Source organism: Camelus dromedarius, chromosome Y, assembly GCF_036321535.1.
Source record: "Camelus dromedarius isolate mCamDro1 chromosome Y, mCamDro1.pat, whole genome shotgun sequence".
Lineage (NCBI taxonomy): Eukaryota > Metazoa > Chordata > Mammalia > Artiodactyla > Camelidae > Camelus > Camelus dromedarius.
This window is the reverse complement of record NC_087473.1, coordinates 4,775,947-4,798,695: the sequence shown is the minus strand read 5'-3', so window position 1 is coordinate 4,798,695 and position 22,749 is coordinate 4,775,947. Positions and strand designations below refer to the sequence as shown.

At 33.8% G+C, this 22,749-nt stretch overlaps 1 protein-coding gene and 1 pseudogene across 1 annotated transcript; both read left to right on the top strand.

Annotated features, from left to right (window-relative positions):
• LOC135320326 (heat shock transcription factor, Y-linked-like) overlaps window positions 1–16,135 on the top strand; it is a 32,746-nt pseudogene extending 16,611 nt beyond the window's left edge.
• A 1-nt stretch (window position 16,136) lies between these two features.
• Window positions 16,137–17,845, top strand: LOC135320325 (heat shock transcription factor, Y-linked-like). The gene is given in 3 exon segments (XM_064483429.1): window positions 16,137–16,676; window positions 17,121–17,583; window positions 17,586–17,845. Coding segments are annotated over 3 exon segments (1,263 nt in total).
• Window positions 17,846–22,749: the final 4,904 nt, after the last annotated feature.

The window sequence follows — 22,749 nt, the reverse complement described above, 5'->3', positions numbered from 1 at the left end:
GAATAAAGAAGGAAGAAAATGCAAGACAGATTTGGACAGGCCCCACGGAGAGGGAGCAGCACAGAAGGAAGGGCACTCATTCACTGATTCTCACCTCTCCAGCTGAGAGGCCAGTAGGATGGAGGGGGAGCCTCCAAGGCTTGGGTCTGTACACAGTATAGTTGACTGACAGAACTAATTTAAACAGGCACAGAGGCTCCCTGTGACACCCATCCCAAGATGCAGCACAGCATCTGGGGGCAGGGCCATGCTGCCATAACTGGGTGGAAGATGGGAATGGCTGCACGGAGGCAGCCAAGTGGAACACAGGGGGCTGTGTGCTATTTTCTGTGTGTACACAGGACAGGACAAACTGAGCCCTTCATAAAACAGATGTGCCCTGGGGGGGAAGGGTGTATATCCCATCTCAGAAAATCCACAAAATTTCTTGTTGAAAAGTGGTGGGGCTCATGCACAGCCACCATACCCTCTGGCACTTTGTATCCAGGTGGCTGTGGGGGCTAAACCTGCATCCACACCTCAAGACTTAGCAGCCCAAATGGCCACTGGTACTTGTATACAGCCCTAGGAAGATAGGATCTTTCTGTCCTGGTTCCTCAGAGAACTTGCTCCACCAAGACAAAGAAGGAGCTGTGTTTTGTCCCAGACCAGCCACAGGGCTGTTCCTCAGTCTTCTCTGAGCCCACCTCCTGGGTGCAAACCCGAGGTGGAATGCATAGTGGCACAGAGAATTAGAGTGACTGGCACCGTGAGGGTTTGTGTGGCCCCCCACCTTTTGGGCAGGAATGCAGCCCCTGAAAATGGTGCTGGGAGAGGGTGTGGTGCCCACTCCTGCCTGGTCAGTCTGCAATATCTGACTGCAGCATCAGGCAGGGCAGTGACATTCCAGCACACAGTAAACAAGAGCTGCACCTGATCTAGTGTTGAGAGTAGGGGCAACCTGCTTGCTGACAGGCACTGGGAGCAGCACAGTTGAGGGCTCCAATGGAGGGCCTCTGGAAACAGCAAGCTGAGCTTCCAAAACAGGATGAAGGCAGAAGAACTTCACATTAAAAGCACACAGTCTCCAGGATGACACTGAGAACCCACCCTTTTTTAATCTGTTTTCCCCTGTTCCATTGTCTATCACCCTCTTAATTTTTACTCCTTAGACAATTATGTACACCCCCATATTCATCCCTTTGAAATTTTATAAAAATATTTTTCTTATTATTATTTCTCAAAATTCTGATTCCACTTGCTTTTCTATTATTCATTAAACAATCTTTTCAAAACTTTATTTCTCCCTTCTTTAACATTCTTTATCTCTCTGTCTCTTTTTTCTATTTCCCAAGATGTATTACTACATAGGCATTAGATAGATAAACTGCTTTAGTATGACAGTAGATAACTAACAATCCATAAAACACAGTGACAGAGAGGTAGGAACAAGTGGAAGAAGCAGAGAAAGCATTCCTAATTAAAAGAACAAGAGAAATCCCCTGATAGAATGATCAGTGAAATAGACATAGATAGCTTAGTACATCGAGATTTCAAAAAAGGACTGATCAAAATACAGAAGTAAATAAAATGAATAGTGTTTAGAGATATAAAATATGTCAAAAATGGAATGGCAGCTATAAAGAAGATCTAAGTAGTATAGCTAAACTCATTGACTGAGATGAGGAATGATTGAAAGGTGGTGCAATGCTGACTAGATAACTTAGAGGAACGAATTAGTGACTTAGGAGACAGGACAATAGAAAGCACCCAATCAGAAGAGCTGCAAGATAAAAAACAAGAAACAAATGAAAAAAGCATAAGGGAACTATGGGATAATATAAAGCATGCCAATCTTAGCATGATAGAGGTCCCAGAAGGGGAAGAAAGATCAAAGGGGATTGCAAAGGTGTTTGAAGAAGTCATGACTGAGAACTTCACAAACTTAAAGGAGGAATCAGATATCCAATTACAGGAAGCTCAGAGTGTCCCAAACAGGAAGACCAAAATACACCCACACTAAGACATATAATTAAGATGGCCAGAGTCAAGGATAAAGAAGTGATCCTAAAGGCAGCAAGAGAAAAGCAAAGAATGTGTTACAAGGGAACCCCCATAAGGATCTCAGCTTATTTCTCTACACAAACACTACAGGCAAGAAGGGAGTGGCAACATATATTCAAAGTCCTGAATGAAAAAAAAAGATATACTTTAGGATACTTTATCCATCAAGGCTATCCTTTAAGATAGAAGGAGACATAAAGAATTTCACAGACAAGAAAAATCTACAACAGTTTAGCAACACTAAACCCTTGCTTAAAGAAATATTGAAAGGTCTACTCTAAATATAAAAGCAGCAGGATGATACAGAAATGAGAAAGTCACAGCTGGAAAAGTGATAATTCATGAATTACAAATAAAATAAACGAAATTATAAAACAAGACATAAAAATTATTGAGAGTGGGAGAAGGAGGCAGGATATTACAGAATTGTTATTTTGTTTTTTTTTTTAATTTTTTGTTCTTGGTAGAATGGGTTTGAGATCATGTTACTGTCAGTTTAATAAAAGCAGTTACAGTAATGGGCTAATAGACTTAAAAAAAAGTGTAACAACAAGACAAAAACTTATCTGGGAGTCACTAAAACCAAATAAAATTCATGATAATACAAAGGAAAATTACCAAACCATAAAAGGAAGATGAAAGGAACAAAGAGGAAATACCAAATCAACTGCAAACTTAAGGTCAAATGGCAATAAACACAAACCTATCATGAATTACTGTAAATGTGAATGGACTAAATTCTCCAGTCGAAAGACATAGAGTGGTAGGCTGGATAATAAAGCAAGAAACTTAAATATGCTGCATACAATATATCCAGTTCAGGGAGAAGGATACATACAGATTGAGAGTGAAAGGATGGAAAAGGGTACTCCGTACAAATGGAAAAGCCAGAAAAGCAGGTGTTGCTGTACTGATCTCAGACAAAATAGACTTTAAAACAAAGCTCATAAAGAAAGATATAGAAGGACATTTTATAATGATTAAAGGAGTGATAGAAGAAGTGGATAGTGCACTCATTATTACATATGCACCAAATACAGGAGCAACTAAGTACATGAAACAATTACTAACAGAGATAAAGGGAGATAGTGATGGGAATATAAACATAGTTGGAGATTTCAACACTGCATTAACATCACTGGACAGATCATTAAGAGAGAAAATAAATAAGGCAGCAGAGAAATTAAATAATAAAATAGAATTATTAGACTTCGTGGATACTTTCAGAGCATTGCCCCCCCAAATAGGATATACAGTCTTTTCAAGTGCACATGGAGCAAGTTCCAAGTCTGATTATATACTTGGACACAAGAGAAACCACAGCAATTTTAAGAAGATAGAAATTACCTCGAGCAGCTTTACTGACCACAATGGCATGAAGCTAGAACTCAACAAAAGTGAAACAAAGGAGAACAGAAGGAAAACATGGAGATTAAACAATATGTTATTAAAAACCAATGGGTCAATGAAGAAATTAAAGCTGAAATAAAAAAAATATCTTGAGATAAAAGAAAATGAAAGCAAAACCACACAAAATTTACGGGACACAGCAAAAGCAGTGCTAAGAGGGGAGTTTATAGCGATACAGGCCTTCCTCAAAAAAGAACAATCACAAATAACCAATTTAACCCACCAGTTCAATGAACTTGAAAAGGAAGAACAAAAAAGCCCAAAAGGCAGCAGCAGGAAGGAAATTATAAATATTGTGGAGGACATAATTAAAATGGAGTTTACAAAGAACATAGGAATAAAATCAACCAATCAGAAAGCTGGTCTTTTAAAAAAGTAAGAAAAATAGACAAACTTCCGGCCAAACTCAAAAAGAAGATAAGAGAGAGCACAAAGAAGCAAAATAAGAAAGGAGAATGAAGAAGTTACAACAAATATAATAGAAATACAGAATATCATATGAGATTATTATGAAAAACTCCATGGAAACAAACTGGATAACCTAGAGAAAATGGACAAGTTTCTGGAAACAATACAATCCACCAAGACTGAATCAAGAAGAAACTGACCCCTTCAACAAAAAGATCACTAGAAATGAAATCAATATAGCAATATAAAACCTCCCTACAAATAACAGTCCAGGACCAGACGGCTTCACTGCAGAATTCTACCAAACATACAAAGAAGAACTCATACCAGTCTTTTTCAAATGCTTCCAGAAGATTGAAAAAGAGAGAATACTCCCAAAGTCACTCTATGAAGCCACATCCAACCTGATACCACAAACAGGCAAAGACACTACCAGAAAAGAGAATTATAGGCCAATAACACTGATGAGCTTGATGCCAAAATCCTCACCAAAATACTAGCAAATAGAATCCAACAACACATATAAAAGATTATACATCATAACCAAATGGGGTTCATCCCAGGGACACAGGGGTGGTTCAACATATGCAAATCAATCAATGTAATACATCACATCAACAAGAGAAAGGGCCAAAACCACATGATCATCTCAATAGATGCAGGAAAAACATTTGACAAAATTCAGCACCTATGTATGATAAAAATGCTCACCAAAGAGGGCATAGAGGGAACATATCTCAACATCATAAAAGCTATATATAACAAACCTACAGCCAGCATAGCACTCAATGGTGAGAAAGTCAAATTCTTCCCACTAAAATCTGGGACAAGACAATGTTGCACACTATCACCACTCCTACTCAACATAGCCTTGGAAGTCCTAGCCACAGCAATCAAAGGAGAGAGAGAAGTAAAAGGGATCCAAATTGTAAAGGAAGAGGTAAAATTCTCACTATACGCAGATGATAAGTTACTATATATAGAAAACACTACAAGATTTACACGAAAATTACTACAGCTGATCAAAGAATTCAGCATGGTAGCAGGTTACAAGATTCAGGTTCAAAAATCAGTGGCATTTCTTTACACTACCAATTCAGATAATACTATAGAGCTACAGTCAACATGACAGCACTGTATTGATACAAAAACAGACATATAGGCCAATGGAACAGAATAAAGAGCCCAGAAATGAACCCACAAACTTTTGGTCAGCTAATCTTCAACAAAGGAGGCAAGAATATACAATGGAATAGAGACAGTCTCTTCAGCAAATGGTGTTGTGAAAGCCGGACAGCAGCATGTAAATGAATGAACCTAGAACACTCCCTAACACCGGACACGAAAATAAACTCAGAATAGATCAAAGACTTAAACATAAGACAAGATACAATAAACCTCTTAAAGGAAAATGTAGGCAAAATATTATCTGACATATATCTCATAAATTTTCTCGTAGAATAAATAAAAGCAAGAAGAACCAAATGAGACCTAATGAAACTTGCAGGCCTCTACACAGTTAGCAAACCAGAAGTAAAACTAAAAGACAACCAATGGAATGGGAAAAAAAAAATTTCAAATTAAACTGACAAGGCTTGATCTCCAGAATATACAAGTACTCATCTAGCTGAATAAGAAAATACAAACAACCCAATCCAAAAATGGGCAGAAGACCTAAACAAACCATTCCCCAAGGAAGACATACAGATGATCAAAAGGCACATCAAATAATGCTCAATATCACTGATTATCAGAGAAGTGCAAATCAAAATTACAATGAGGTAACACCTCACACCAGTCAGAATGGCCATCATTCAAAAATCTACAAATGGCAAATTCTGGAGAGGCTGTGGAAAATAGGGAACCCTCCTACACTTCTGGTGGGAATGCAGTTTGGTAGAGCCACTCTGGAAAACAGGATGCAGATTCCTCAAAACTCTAGGAATAGACTTATCATGTGACCCACGAATCCCACTCCTTGGCATAAATCCAGAAGGAACCCAACTTCAGGATGACACCTGCACCCTAATGTTCATAGCCAGCACTATTTACAATTGCCAAGACATGGAAACAGCTTAAATGTCCATCAGAAAATTACTGGATAAAAAAGAGGCAGTATACTTTTACAATGGAATACTACTAAGCCATATAAACTGACCACATAATGCCATTTTCAGTGACACGGATGCTCCTGGAGAATGTCATTCTAAGTGAAGTAAGCCAGAAAGAGAAAGAAAAATACCTTATGAGATCGCTCATATTTGAAACCTAAAAACAAAATGAAATGAAACAATACAAGCACAAATACAAAACAGAAATAGACTCACAGACATAGAATAAAAGGTTACGGTTGTCAAGGGTGCAAGGGTTGGGTAGAGATAGACTGGGATGCCAAAATTGTAGAATACATAAACAAGATTTTACTTCATAGTGCAGGGAAATATTTAAAAGTTTTTATGGCAACTCACCAAGAAATAAATGTGACAATAAATTATATATATGTTCATTGTAACTGACAAATTTTGCTGTATATTGGAATTTGAGACAACTTTGTAAAACAATTGTAAATCAATAAAATAAGTTAAAATAAAGAAAAACATGATCCTAAATATTACAGGCATCAATATAAATTAGAGAGAAAAAACTATGCCAAACAGTAGTAAAACCAGTCTTTTGGTTTTTGTTTTCTTTTTAAGATAAGCAAAATCAAAAGCCTCTTGCCAGGTACATCATGAAGAAAAAAGAGTTTCTCCAAAGCAATAAAGTAAGAAATAAAATTCGAGAAACAACAATTGTTACCTCAGGTATGCAAAAAAGGGATCATTTGGTCAACAGTTTCATGCCAATAAACTGGACAACTTAGAAGAAATAGGCAAATGTCTATAAAGGACAGAGATATGGAGAAACAATTAATTTGAAGAAACTGATTAGTAGAAGTAAGATAGAATCTTCATTTAAAAAAAATCCTTAAATACAAGTGCAGATTTAAACAGCTCCCATGGAGAACTGTAGAAAAATACAAAGCAGAACTTATACTCTTCAAACTGTTCCAAAATAGTGAAGGTGAAGGAAACTCCTAATTTAATTCTATGAAGCTTTCATCACTCTGATAGCAAAGCCAACAAACAGAGTAAGGGAAAGAGAACTTCAAGCCAATATCTTTGATTGATATAGATGCAAAAATTCTACAAAATATTATTAGCAAACTACATCCAGCAATAGATAAAATGAATAATACACCATGATCAATTTGGATTCATTGCAGTGTCACAAGGGAGGTTCAACATACACAAATCAATCAGTTTGATACAATATATTAACCAAAGAAAAAGGGAAACAACGTCATCATCCCAATAAACCCATAAAAAGCATTTCACAAAATTCAACATTTATTCATTAAGACAACAACAACAACAACAACAACAACAACAACAACAACAAGAACAGCAACAGCAATAGAAACCTCTTACCAAAGTAGGATACAGGAAACATATCTAAACATAACTAAAGTCATTTATTACAGACCCACAGACAACATAATATGCAAAGGTGAAAATCTGAAAGCCAAATTAAGGAATAAGACAAGGATGCCAACTCATACCATTTCTATTAAACACAGTATATGAAGTCCTAACAACAGCAATCGGACAAGAAGAAAAGTTAATCAAGTTGGATTGAAAGAAATAAAACTGTTATTATTTTAGATGACATGATAATCTATACGGAGAACCCTAAAGTTTCCCCACAAAAAAACAACTACAGCTAATAAATATATTTATCAAAGTAGCATGATTCATGATTAATATACAAAAACTGTCACATTTCTTTACATTAACTATGAAATCTTCCATAATTTTAAAAAATCCATAAGAAATCACATCAAAAAATGAAAAACCTATGAATAAACCAACTTAAAAAAATCTATAAGACACTGATAAAGTAATTTGAAGATGATGCAAAGAAATGGAAAGAAATCTCAAAGTCTTATTTTAGAAGAATGAATATTGTTAAAATATACATGCTACAAAAGATGTCTACAGATATAAATTGATTCAGATAGAAATACATGATATTTTCCACAAAACTAAAAACAGTCCTAAGATTTGTATGGAACTGCAAAAGAACCACAACTGCAAAAGGAACATTAAGGAAAAAGAAAAAAGTTGGAGGCATAACCCTCCCAGATCTCAGACTATATAACAAAAATACAGTAATCAAAACAGCACAATACTGGAAAACAAACAAACATCTATATCACTGTAACAGAACACAGAGGCAGAAATAAAACATCACACTATGGTCAATTAACCTATGACAAAGAAAACAAAAATACACAATGCCTAAAAGAAAGTATTCAGCAAGTGATGTTGAGAAAGCTAGACAGCTACATGGAAATCAATGAAATCAGAACACTCCCTCACACTGTACAAAAATAAACTCAAAATGTTTTAAAGATCTGAACCTAATACATGACACAATAAAACACCTAGAAGCTAACATAGGCAAAACAAGACATAAATTGTAGCAAAATTTTCTTATGTCACACTCCCAAGCTGAAAACTATGAAAGAAAAATAAACAAATAGGTCCTAATTAAACTTAAAAGCTTCTACACAGCAAAATAAACAAAATGAAAATATAAACTTCCAAATGGGAGAAAATATTTGGAAACAATGCAGTCAACAAGAGGCTAATTTGTAAAATACACAAATAGTTCATACAAATCCTTTTCAAAAATTTACAAACAACATAGCCAGAAAATGAGTACAAGACAATTCCCTAAAGAAGACCCACAGATGACAAACAGGAACATAAAAACATGCTCACATTACTAATCATTATACAAAGGCAAGATAAAAATAAAATAATATTTTACCTCACACTAATGAGAAGGGCTGTCTTCAAAACTTCTACAAATAATAAAGGCTGGGGAGGTTTTGGAGGAAAAGGAACTCTCCTACACTGTTGATGGGAATGAAAATTGGTGCAACCACTTTGGAAACAGTATGGAAGTTCTTTTAAAAAATAAAAATAGACCTATCATAAGACCCAGAAGTCCCACTTCTGGGCATATAAAACATATAAAACCCGAAGACAAAGAATCCTAGTGTAAAAAATAAGAAGTACACTCTGACATTGTACTTAATTTGATTCTATATATGTCTCCTCTGGCAAGGGAAGCAGAAGCAATACTAAAGAAATATGATTGTATCACTCTAAACAGATTTACACTGCAGAGGAAATGATCAATAAAATGAAGTCAACAAACACAATGGGAGGATATATTTGCAAGTGATATTTTCCAATCAAGTGTTAATATCCAAAATATATGGCAAACTCATACAACACAACAACAACAAAAAGACAAAAAAATCCAATTTACAAACAGTCCATAGGAGCTGAATAGGTAGATCTGACTAAATTTTGCATAGAAAACATACAGTTGGCTAAATGACACATGAAAATATATTCAGAATTATAAATTATTAGGAAAGTAATAAACCAAAAATGAGACAAGACCTCACACTTGTTAGAAGGCTCTCATGAAAAAGAAAAGAAATAGATGTTGGTGGAGAAAAAGGAACACCATGGACACTGTTGATAGGAATGCAAATTATTGATTCCATTTTATATATACATCAAATTTTCTTCATCCACTTTTCTGTCAAGGGATGTTAGGTTTGTAGGCCTCTGTCTGAAGGCTCTAGAGAATAAGCCCGTAGGCTGAACTGATAAACAAGCAGTTAGGAATGTCACATATCTAGGCTGGATAAAAAATGGCCTACTCAATGTATCCAGTATGATTGGCTAGATAGCCAATGATGGGTAAGATCCTCAGAGGAAGACAACCTAAGAGAGGCACAGCTGTCTGGATAAGAGATGGCCTATTTAATGAAGTTCCATGATGAACTTTAAAACAATCCTTGATCATTTAACATCCTGTGCTTACTGCAGGAGCATGGGGACATAAATAGCTTCAGATCATTAACATTGTTATAACTTAGATGATATGAGAGGCATTGTGCATGTGATATATAAACCCTTTTTCTAAGAATAAATAAACAGGTAACTGCATCACTACTCTCCACACAGTGTTTGTGTGCATATGGTATCCTGCCACTGACAGGGTTAATTTAATTTATTGGGAGAAACATAAAAGGATTTTGTGTTATATACTAGGCTCTTTCTGCACCTATTGAGATGATTATGTGATTTTTATTTCTCATTCTATTAGTGTGGATGTCACCTTTATTGATTTGAATATTTTGAAGAATTCTTAAACCCAGGGATAAATCCCTTTACTCATAGTGTATGATACATTAAATGTGTTGTTGAACTCATTTTGCTTGTGTTTCGTTGAGAATTTTGGCACATACTTTCATCAGGGTTATTATTCTATACTTTGCATATAATGTCCTTTCTAGCTTTGTTTTGCAAATAAAGCTGGCATCATATAACCAGTTTGGAATCTTTCACCTCTTCAAATTCTTGGAAGATTTGGGGAAGAATTGGTGAAATATTTTCTTCAAATGTATGACAGAATTCACTGGTAAAGTCATCTTGTATATAATTTCTGTTTTGGGAGGTTTGGATTACTGATTTTCTCATACACACTTTTGTTCTATTTAAATTTCTAATTTCTTCTTGATTTAGTATTGGAAGACACATGTTTCTGGGAATTTGTCTTTTGTTCTAGGTCATTCAAACTTTTGGCTAGTGGTAATTTCTTATGATCCTATGTATCTCTGTAACATCAGTGGTAATATCTTCTCTTTTATTTCTAATTTTATTTGAGTCTTTATTTCCTTAGAGAAACTAAACTTTTGTCCAATTTTTGTTTCAAAGAAACAGAGTTAGGTTTTATTTTTTTTTATCATTTCCATTGTTTCTGTTGTTATTTGCCTTACTCTGTTTCATTCAATTTTCTTCTTATTCTTTCCTTTTTCTCCTAGATTCTTGAGGTGTAAACTTAAGTATTGTGAATCTTTGTATTTGTTTTATTATTAAATATTATTTATTTATTTACTTATTTATTTAAATATTATTTAATTATTTACTTATTTATTCACTTAAATATCATTGAAATAATGCCATTTACAATGTGTCAATCTGTGGTGTTTATCACAATGTCCCACTTCATGCATATATTTGTGTTTCTATTAAAGGTTACTTCACGATATTTAACATTCTGCCCTGTGTCATGCTAAAGAAATTATGAAAAAATCTAGTTTTATATATAGTGGATAGCATTTATAAACCTACAGCTCCCAAATATATCCTCTCCCAGCCCCTTTCTGCAGGAACCATAAGAATATTTAATAGATCTACCTGTGTGTTTCAGTTTTGTAGTTGAAATCATATTGCCCTCATGCAACTTTTTTTTAGGTTCCATATATGTCATGTCATGTGTTATTTTTCTTTCTCTTTCTTGCTTACTTCAATTAGAATGACACTTTTTGGGGACACCCATTTTGCTGCTTATGTCATTTTATCATTTTTTATGGCAGAATATTATTCTGTTGTGTAAATATGCCACAACTCCTGTACCTTGTCATCTGTTAATGGACAATTGGGTTGCTTCCATGTCGTGGGTGTTGTATATAGCACTTCTATGAACATTGGGGTGCAGGTGTCTTTTTGAATTAGGGTTCTCTTTGATATATACCCAGAAGTGGGATTGCTGGATTGTACATTAAGTCTATTTTCAGTCTTTTGGGGAATCTCCATAAAGGTTTCCACAATGACTGCACCAAACTACATTCTTACCAACAGTTTAGGAGGGTTCCCTTTCTTCATAGCTTCCCCAGCATTTATTGTTTGCAGACTTTTGAATGATGGCCTTTCTGACTATTGTGAGGTGATACTTCATTACAGTTTTGATTTGCATTTCTCTGATAATCAATGATAGTGAGCAGTTTTTTTTTCATATATCTATTTGTCATTTCTAGGTCTTTATTGGAGAATTGCTTACTTAAGGTTTCTGCACATTTTCAGAATGTTTTTCTTTTTTTTTATTATCATTAGGTTGTATGGACTCTTTATATTTTGAAAATTAAGCCTTTGCCAGTTACATCACTTCTAAATATTTTCTTTCATCCTGTATTTTGTCATTTTGTCTTGTTTTATGGCTCCATTTGCTGTGCAAAATCTGATGTTTAATTAGGTTCCATTTATTAATTTTGCTCTTATATCCATTACCTGGGTAGGCTGTTCTAGGAGATCATTGCTGAGATTTATCTCAGAGTGTTTGCCTGCGCTTTCTTCTAGGAGATTTACTGTGTCTTGCCTTACATTAAGTGTTCAAACCATTTTGAGTTTATTCTTGTGTATGGAGTGAAGGAGTGATCTAATTTCATTTGTCTGCATGCTGCTATGCAGTTTTCCCATGAGTTGGTGAAGAGATGGTCTTTTCTGTGTCATATTCTTGGCTACTTTGTCACAGTTTATTTGAACATAGGCCTGTAGATTTATTCCTAGGCTCTCTATTCTGTTCCATTGGTCCATATGCCTGTTTCTGTTCCAATATCATGTCACATTGATTAATGTAGATCTACAGTAGTGTATGGAGATGAGGCTGGTTATACATCCAGCCTCTTTTTTTTTCTTCATACTCTCCTACTATGATTGTATTCCCATCAATTTCTCCCTGTTTATCTATTAGTATTTGCTTTATGTATTTAGGTGCTTCAATATTGAGTGCATGTATCTTAAAGAGTATAATACCCTAATTTTGTGTTGATCACTTAATCATTATAGCATGTCCTTTTTTATGTTTCTCTATGGACTTTGTTTTAAAGTCTATTTTGTGTGAAATCAGTACTGCTAGTCCTGCTTTCTTGTCATGTCCATTTGCATGGAATATATTTTTCCATCCTCTTACTTTCAATTGATGTGTGTACCTCTCCTTAAAGTGGGTCTCTTGTATGCTTCATAATGTGCGGTCTTGTTATATTATCCCATCTACAATATATATCTTTTGATTGAAGCACTTAGTCCATTAACATTTATGATAATTATTGATAGACGGGTGTTTATTTCAATTTTGAACGTCATTTTCCAGTTGATTTGGTATTTCCTTTTTCTTCATTTCTTTTTCTTTTTGTGGCTTGATAATTTTCTTTTATTATCTTGGTTTCTTTTTTGTTTTGTGACTTCATTGTAAGCTTTTGACTTATGGTTACCATTTTTGTATGTATATGTACCCATTACTATAACTGTTAATTTTAACTGATAGTAATACAAATTCTAACCCATTCTACAGAGAACAGAAAGAGGAAGAAAATACTCTGCATTGTCCTGTTTCCCTCTCTGTCCCTTAAAAATTTTGATGTCCTGTTTTAAAACGTCATGTTTATTCTGTTGTAAGTCATTGTAGCTATTGCCTTTCTAATTATGCCTTTCTCCTTTACATAGCATCCTGCTTCTTTTGTATTTAGAGTAGATCTTTCATTATTTTCTTTCTGTTGCTATGTTCTTTTAGTATTTGCTTGTGTGGAAGTTATTTATCTCTACTTCTATTCCAAGGGATAGCCTTGCTTGATAAATTATCTTAAATTACAGCTTCCTTTCATTCAGGACTTTGAATATGTCTTGCCACTGTCTTCTGATTGCTGTATTTGTGAAAGAAACGTGTTTAAAATTTATGTATATTATTATATATATATGTAAAGAATACCTAGAAATGAAGTTAACAAATAAGGTGAAAACCTATACACTAAAAAATAGAAAATGTTGATGAAGGAAATTAAAACTGATCCAAAGAAGGATCTCTTATGTTAAAGATGTGAAACAATAAGGTTAAAACAACCATACAACCCAAAGCAATCTAAATATATTGTGATTCATATCAAAATTCCCAAGAGAATTTTCAATTAAATAGAACAAATAATTTCAAAATTTATATGTAACCACAAAGATCATGAGTTGCCAATATAGTTTTGAAAAAATTATTAAGTCTAATAGTGTAAGGTTCTGTGATCTTAAACAGTACTACAAAGCTTTAGTAATTAAAACAACATGATACTTGCTCAAAAACTGACACCAATGAATAGAAGAGAATAGAGTAAGCAGATATAATCCCTAGCACCAATGATAAATTAACCCATGAAAAAGGAAGCAAGAGTACAAAATGATGAAAAGGCATTCTCCTCAATAAACAGTGCAGGGAAGATTGATAATGTAAAAGATAGATTAGGATATCCCTTCACATTGCATACAATCCATGAGCACAGAATATCTTTCTATTTGTTTTGTTTACTTATATTTCTTGCACCTGTTACTGATATATTTATGTTTAACTCTTTTATTTCACTTATTAAATTTATTCCTGTTTTATTCTTTTTGATATAATTGTACACACAATTGTTTCCTAATTTCTCTTTCTGATAATGTGTTGTAAATATATAAAAGTGCAACTGATTTTTGTATATTGATTTTGTATTCTAGAATTTTATGTTTGTTCATTATTTCTAACAGTCACTTGAAGAGTCTATGGAGTTTTATATCTATGTGAAATTATGTCATTTGTAAAAGTTTTACTGCTTTTTTAGAAGTTGGATGCATTTTATGTTATTTTCTTGACAAGTAGTTCTGTCTATGACTTCTAGTAGTTTAATTTAGGACTTGTGAAAATGAGCTACTTTTTCTTATTACTGGTCCTGAGGAAAAAGTTCCTGTATGTTAACATTGAGCTTGATGTTAGCCATGTTTTTTTTTCGTATATGGCTTTTATTATGTTTAGTTACATTCTACCTAGAGTGAATTTGTTAAGAATTTTTTCATAAAAAGTTCATATAAGTTCTGTCAATAATTTTCCTACATCTATTTAGATTATTATTTATGTATTCTTTGTTTTTTAAGGGATGGTATCACATTTATTGATTTGCATATGTTAAATAATATTTATGAATCAGGACTAAATCCCAGTTAACTATAGTTTATAATACTTATAATATGACACAAATTCAGGTTGCTAATATTTGATTAGAATGGAATATACATATACTGAAAGAAAAAATTACATTGTAGATTGAGTGTACATTTATTTATTTAAAAATTTTATGTATCATTTTGAAATTGGCTTAGGTTTAATGGAATTTATTTCTAAATAAAGAATATAAATTTAGGTAGAACTGGATTTACTACAGTTTACTTATAGAGAACATAGCTATTATTTACAATAAGAGCATAAAATACTTGCCTTAAAATGCCATTTTACACTAACAATGCAAAATGTTTCAGGACTGAGAAACAAATTGCATCCTAAAATGTATTTAGCTGGTCTTTTCCACACCAAACCACATTTACTGTTATTTGTATGTTTGTTAGATTTTTGCCCCTTAACGGAGGCACTGGGTATGGAATCCAGGATATTGTGCATAATTTTATTTATCAGCATCATTTTGGAACACTTAAGAGGAGTCACAAGTGTGTGGATTATGAAGATGACTAGAAAATTTATTCCTTGAAGGGACTGAAAAACCTCTGAATGAAAGAATGGCAAAAATAAACATTTGTAAGTATACAATAAGATTTTCTCTATTGTAATTTTAAACTAGAATATTAAATTACATTTCTTTTACTTATAATGCTGATTTACAATTTAAAAAGATTCCCCCCTTTGGGATTTCTTAAATTTGACTGATTATTTTAATCTAATTTTATTTCATAAATATTAAACATTTATTTATAAACATACCAAATATACTGATATTATTATGCTAATTTTTGGAATATAGAGCTATTAAATGAAAACACACAGATAAATAAACACTTCCATATCAAAATGAAATTATGTTTCATTTTATTTACAAATGATAATGAAATAGTTATACTTTACTGTACAGGTTTTACACAAATTTCAATTTAAATCCCAAAACTTTAAAATTAGTTTATTTATTTAGTGCAATATTTAAACTCTGTTCACCAATCTGGTAAAAATTTATGTACAAAAGGGGGGAGATTGGTTTTATTTCATAGACCCCAAATTTAATATATTTAAAAAGATGTTGTGGGAATAATATTTGCAGATCACACTGTAAAAATAAACATACTATATGTTCATTTTAACTGGAGGAATGAGAAGTAAACACTGGCTGAATGTTACACTTGTGTTGCTAGGAGACCAGAAATTTTGTGATGTTACAGCTACTCAGTTTGAGATCCACTATAATTGCCTAGCAGTTTATGTGTGCAGGACTGCCAAAGCAGCATTTGAAGCTGCAGTGCTCAAAATCATGCAGATTAGAAAAGTAGCTGTAGAAAAAGTTATTTGAGATGGCACATGTTTCTTCATAAATTCAAGATGTGTCACCTAAAGATGGACCAAGTGGTTCAGGAAAGTCCAGTAGATCTCTATTGTGTGATCAAATATTCTCTGGGGACTTGGACTTGAGGTCTATGATTGAAGAAAATGCTTTTCAGACTTTGTGTGAAGAATCCTTGATAAAAAGACCATGTTACATACATTGTGTCTCTGAACCAGATGAAGATAATGATTTTCGTTCTCTGACATTTCCAAGAAAACTCTGGAAAATGGTTGGGAGTGACCAATTTCATTCCATCTGGTGGGATGATAATGGAACTTCCATAGTGATCGATGAAGATGTCTTTAAGAAGGAAGTTTTGGAAAGAAAGGCCCCTTTCAAAATATTTGAAACTGGAAGTATGAAAAGCTTAGTTAGACAGCTTAACCTTTACGGGTTTAGTAAAGTGTGGCAGAATTTTCAAAGATCTGCTTCTCTAGCTGACTTTCTGGCAGAAGAAAAAGAAGTCTCTGTTTTAAGCAAGATATTCAGAAATTTTAGTCACCACTTCGTAAGTTATATATAAAATTTTATTTTGTACTTTAATCTATGGTAATATAAATGTAAAGCTAGATTTTGAAAATTGTATAAAACTACTAAGGCTAAAATTCTTTATTTTTTCTAAATGAGTACCGTGCATTAAGTATTCAAGATTATGAGAATCATTGCTAGCAACTATGAATCTTATCAGAAATCTAAGTAAAGCTATTAAATCTGCTTTTATAAAGGGGCATTCACCGTTAATGCAAATGTTAACGTTTTAAATTTGATGACTATACTATTTAAGTGTTTATTTTCCAAATAAGGAATTTCAAAAAATAGTCACTAATGTTCATATTTTGATTATATTATATTAGTATAGTAAGTGTGAAATCTGAGGTTTTATGGATTAGGGTTATTGTAGTCTTGTATTTTGGCTTAAATTAATAATAAAATATTTCTCCTTTGTTTGTAGCTGCAGTTCTATCACAATCCAAATTTTAAACGAGGCTGTCCCCAGCTTTTAGTGAGAAAAAAAAGAAGAGTTGGGATTAAAAATGCTTCTCTGGCATCTTCATTGGCTCAAGATTTCAAAAAGAAGCACTTTAAAGCAGGGGGTAATGTGGATAATCATAATTCTTGTTTTGTGGTTGACACTAGAGGAGAAAGTACATTTTTACCTTCTGCAAATTTAAACATGTGTCTAATAAGAAATCCCTCTACTAGCCACATAATTGGTGATACAAATACCCTGATGAGAGGTGATAATTCTCCTGCATCATCAATGTCAGTTAGACTACCAGAAAAATTTGCAGTGGATCAATGTGCTATTTTAAATCAGTTGACCACTTTCCACGTGCACTCACAAAGCAGCTACACTGAAGCAAATGGCCGTGTTGTGAATTTCATTACAACTACAACCTCTTCATTTCAGAACAGAAATTATCTCCCATACAGAGCAATTATCTTGGACTGATGGTGGAGCCTTCTACTTTTCCAAATAGATATCACGATATATCAGCCAATGAAGGTCCTTTTTCTAAACTTCAACCAGATAGCAACCCACGGTTTTCAGTGCCAGTGATAGCTGATACATCACCTAACTCTCTTTCACAGCCAACTCATCAGCCAACTGCACGATATGAATGTCATCCTAATTACAACTCATCTACCAGAGGACTACCAGATTTTGCAGGATAACAAAGATTAAAATTGATTTTGGTAAATATTGACAAATATCTGGAATTTACTTATTTAAACAATAAACATACATGTGTACCTGTATTTTCCTTATATTTTAAAATACATTTAAGAGTAAAATGGGAGACAAAGTTAACATTTAAAGAAAAAAAGAGATATTTGATTGATATGATCATTTGATGGAAAAATATGGGAGTAAATTTGAATAATTTCTTGTAAGGAAGAAGAGAATATGGAAGAATTTTGGAAAAGTCTAAAACATGTAGAGAGGGAAAAGTACTACTAAGGGGCTTCTGGTTCATCCTGGAAAGTATTAAAAGTGTTAAGTTAGGATAGGTTGGAACAGGAGATAAGTGCAGGAACCAGCCCAGGGATCATAGTCTCTATTATGTCGTCCCTGGAATCATAAAGGTCACATGATGTAGTCTCAGATGGCACATTCAGCATGTGATAGAATTTAAGAAGTAATTTTATTTATGGCCTTCTTTGTGCTGTTCTCAAAGCATTCCAATTGTTGCTTTAATGTCCTCCCCTCAAGTGTCTACACTATATTTTCTGGTGAATAATTTATGTTGCTTTCATGTTGCAGCCAGAGACAAGCTTTGGTCCTCAGGGTGGCACTTAATGCCTTTCCAAATCTAAGCTCACAAACTCAACATAGTTTAGTCATTTCTTTATAGATCTGACATCTGACAACCTTGGCATATCTTTATGTTTCACTGTATCTAGAGATACATCCAGGCAAATGCTTGTCAACCATGTTAAATCCAAACTCACAACTTTTGCTCCAGCTCATCCTTGGACTTAGGATGTCCTCCTTTTACATACTTAGACTTTCCCAGTCTCAGCACAGAAACCACCTCCTCCAGATGTTTTCTATCTATCCCCATTTCCCCAGCTCAGTAAGCACAGCACATGCCACAGGATGCATTTTAGTATTTAGTGAATGAAAAATACATGTTGAATTTAAGCAAAATCTACTTTCTGAAACAACAAATCTCTCATGGTTTTCAAAATATTTCGTTATGGTCTATACTCTTCACTACAAAATAGCACTTTTCATAGCCCAAAGACTAGTCACACAAGACAGCAATTGGAGGTAGGTACAGGAGACAAAGTATTATTTTTTTGTTAATTCATGCCTCCAGAGGCATAAGCATTCCATTCTCATTTGCTGGATATTTTCGTATCTCTTTCTCACCCACCAACCCCCAAATAACTGATTCTCATCCCCATACCAATAACTATATTGCCTTCTAATTAATTTACTTCTTAGAATCAGAGTTTTTTCCAGAAGGGATATTGCCATCGCAAACATTTAAAGTAGATTTATACACCCCACATAACTTGTGCCCCTTCTAACCTTAACACAGGAAGTATCTAAGAGGTACTAGACCCTTATTTCGGTTGGTTGTATTCAGTAACCAAATTGCAATCTAAAATGTGTTGACTAGAAGGGGTTGAGGGTGGTAGATTTAAAAATTTGTACAAATGCAAGAATACCAAAATTCTGCAGATATTAGCATATATCAAATATTCATGGGAGACATTGACTATTTCTCATTAATTGAATATAAAAGGTGAAGCGTTTTCAGAATGTGAAATGCGCTGAAATGCGGGAAAAAATGTAGGCAAGGTCCGGGAGCCTAAGGCTTCTGCTCACAATCATGCAGCCAGTGTCAGCTAATAAGTCTGGAATGGAAATTTTGAGTCCAGAAAATGTGTCACCATTTGTGTAGAAGGCCTTTGATTATCTGGAGAATGGGCAAGTGGACCAAGCTAAGCTCTAGCCACATCCCACCAATATGACCTTTACCAAGAGGATAAAAGTGCCCACTTGCAGCAGGAGATCATTTTCTGGACAGCAGTGGTTGTTCCTACAACAGAAACATGAAGATTTTAAGTTTGCCAGCTCAAGTCTGATGGTGGCTATGTTGTTGTTTACATTAGCAGACTCGGATTCAGAAGGGCTGTTTCAGCAGCTACTTTCCAGCTCTCTTATCACACAGTGTGTCTTACTGTGATCATCTTAACCAAGTTCTATACTGATAAGTCAAAAGCTACAATTTACTTTCAAAATTAGAAATCCTAAAGAAGAATATTGTTTGTTTGTCCATCTGTAGTTTTCTACCTGAGAAAGTCTAGACTATTGGCAAAAGTACAAAAGTTGGCTAGTGCTTTGAAAACTATTCTCTGAGCTCTGCCCACTGAATTCTTCCCACTAAATACTACAAATCTGTCTACCACTGTGTGTGTGTGTGTGAAGATGGATTTTTAAGCAGTAAGTAAGATTGTGGTATTTGACTCATCAGTGAATTATTCTTCTGCATCTGGCAGGATCTCTGTGAATTAAGATATTCATTGAGCCATCAGATTTTCTTCAAATCAGGAAGAGGTAGATCATATTTCTCCCAGTATACTAAGTGTTGCCTGTTCACTGAATCCAGATTTGATGCTGGGGCCAAGACACTGAATACTTGAATTGGACTGATGCATATAATTTCTCCAGTCCCCAGAGCCCAGCACAGTACTGTATCTCCTTTTTAACTTAAGCTTATATCTAAGATTTTTTTCTTTAATTCTCATTGTTGACACAACTTATTTTGGCTTTGAACACCCCTTGACAAATTTATAGGGACTGCACCACTGACTTATTCCCATTCACCTTGAAATAGCAATAACCTTTCTTTCCTTGGACTACCTGGAGTAGAGTGAGCATAGTCATCATTTTGAAAGCAGTCCTCAGTCCTAATATTGCAGAACCTTTACACTTCTTTGCCCAGCACTTGAGAAAGAATGTTTGTTGTAGATCTCAGGGATTATCCTCACATCCCCTAATGCAATCATGAGAAAACACCACATTGTTATCCAAAATCAATTCTTTGTCACTACTGCATTCCCATTGCCAAACAGTTAAGAAGTGTAGGTGTTCTCAGATTTTACCATGCTGAGATTTTTAGCAATTGAGCACGTTCCTTTCTTGTAGATGATGTCTGGGACATTAGACCCTCGGTCAGAGACAGTGAACTTTATCACTCACAGCAAAAGCAGCCACGGTTAACTTTTGTATCCATTCCCTAATCTCAGATGAATACACAGAGTGAAATTTTGATGCCTACAGAAGCAGTGGGCTGTTATCATGAAGAAAGTTTAAGGCATGTGAAACCACTTATTTTATTAGTTTCTGTATGTATTATTAGAATCACTTATTTACTTGTATCTTTACCTAAGATAAATACATCATGACTCAAGGTTACTTGCTGCAAAAACAATCATGTGAAATGACATAAAAAAATGATTATTGCCTTTCCATTTTTCCTTCCACTTTTATTGAGATATATTTGGCATAAAACATTGTGTAAGTTTAGGTGCACAGGAAAGTGATTTGATTTACATGTATCATGAAATAAATAACATAGCAACTTTAGGGAGAATTCATTATCTCATTTAGATACAATATTAAAGATATACAATTTGGTTTTTTGTTGTGATGAGAATTCTATTGTCTAGTCCCTTAACAATATTCATATATAACATAAAGTAGTACTAATTGTATTTATCATGTTACTATGTGGCCTCCCTAGAACCCGTTTATTTTATGGCTGGAGGCTTGTTCCTTTTGAGTGCATTAATCTAATTCTCCTTTCCCAACCCCTGCCTCCGTTAACTACAAATCTGATTTTTTTTCTATAATTATGTTTGTTTGTTTTTGAAGTGTACTTTAATCTATAACACTATGTTAGTTTCTCTTACACAATATACTCTTTGCTGTCTTTAATACATTTCAAAATTTTCAGCAGAATAAATCTAGTTATGATATGTTGCTATTTAAAGATATTTCATAGTTATTGACTATTCCACATACAGTACATTTCTTGTCCCTGACTCATGAAATTTGCAACTGGAAAATTTTCTCTCTTAAGTTTCCTCCACTGTTTCTTTTTCCTCAACACATTTCCTTCCTTCTTGTGAAGAAACTGTTCCTTTCTATATCTATAACTCCTTTTCTGTTTTTTTCATTTGTTTTAAATTCCAATGTGAGTGAAATCATTAACATTTGTTTTTCTCTATCTGACATATTTCACTTAGCATATTACCTTCTTTTTCTACTGATTTGTTGCAAATGACAAGAACCTATTCTTTTTATAGCTGAGTACTAACACTGTATTTTTATGTGTTTGTGTGCATATATCTATCTATCTATCTATCTATCTATTTTTCTATCTATCTGTCATCTATCTATCTATATCTATCTATCTATCTATCTATCTATCTATCTATCTGTAAATATAGATAAATCTGTAGTTAATAGATGAGTGTATATATATATATATATATATATATACTATAATCACACATCTTCTTTATCCATCATCTATTGATGAACAATTAATTTGCTTCTATTTCCTGCCTATTGCAAATAATGCTGCAGTGAATATTGGGTTAAATTCATCTATTCTGATTAGTGTTTTTATTTTTTTGAATCAGTGTGCAGATATGGAATTGTTGGATCCTATTTCATTTTTAATTTTTAGATAAAACTCCATACTGTTTTCCACAGTGGCAGCACAAATTTACATTCACTCCAGAAGTGTATCAGGGTGTTTTTTCTTACATCCTCAACAACATTTATATTTGTTATCTTTTTGATTATAGTCTTTCTGACAGGACTGACATAAAATTTCACTTTGTTTGGACTTGCATTTTTCTGATGGTTAGTGATGTTGCACATTTTCATGTGCCTATTGGTTTTCTTTCCCCCATTGTATATTCATTTTTTTGTAATGGGCTTAATGACCATAAATTTCTGATTTCATTTTTAAGCACTCTGTTGTGTTCCATTATTCTGTTTGTTCTGTGCCAGTAACATATTGTTTTTATTACCATAGTTTTGTATTCTAGTT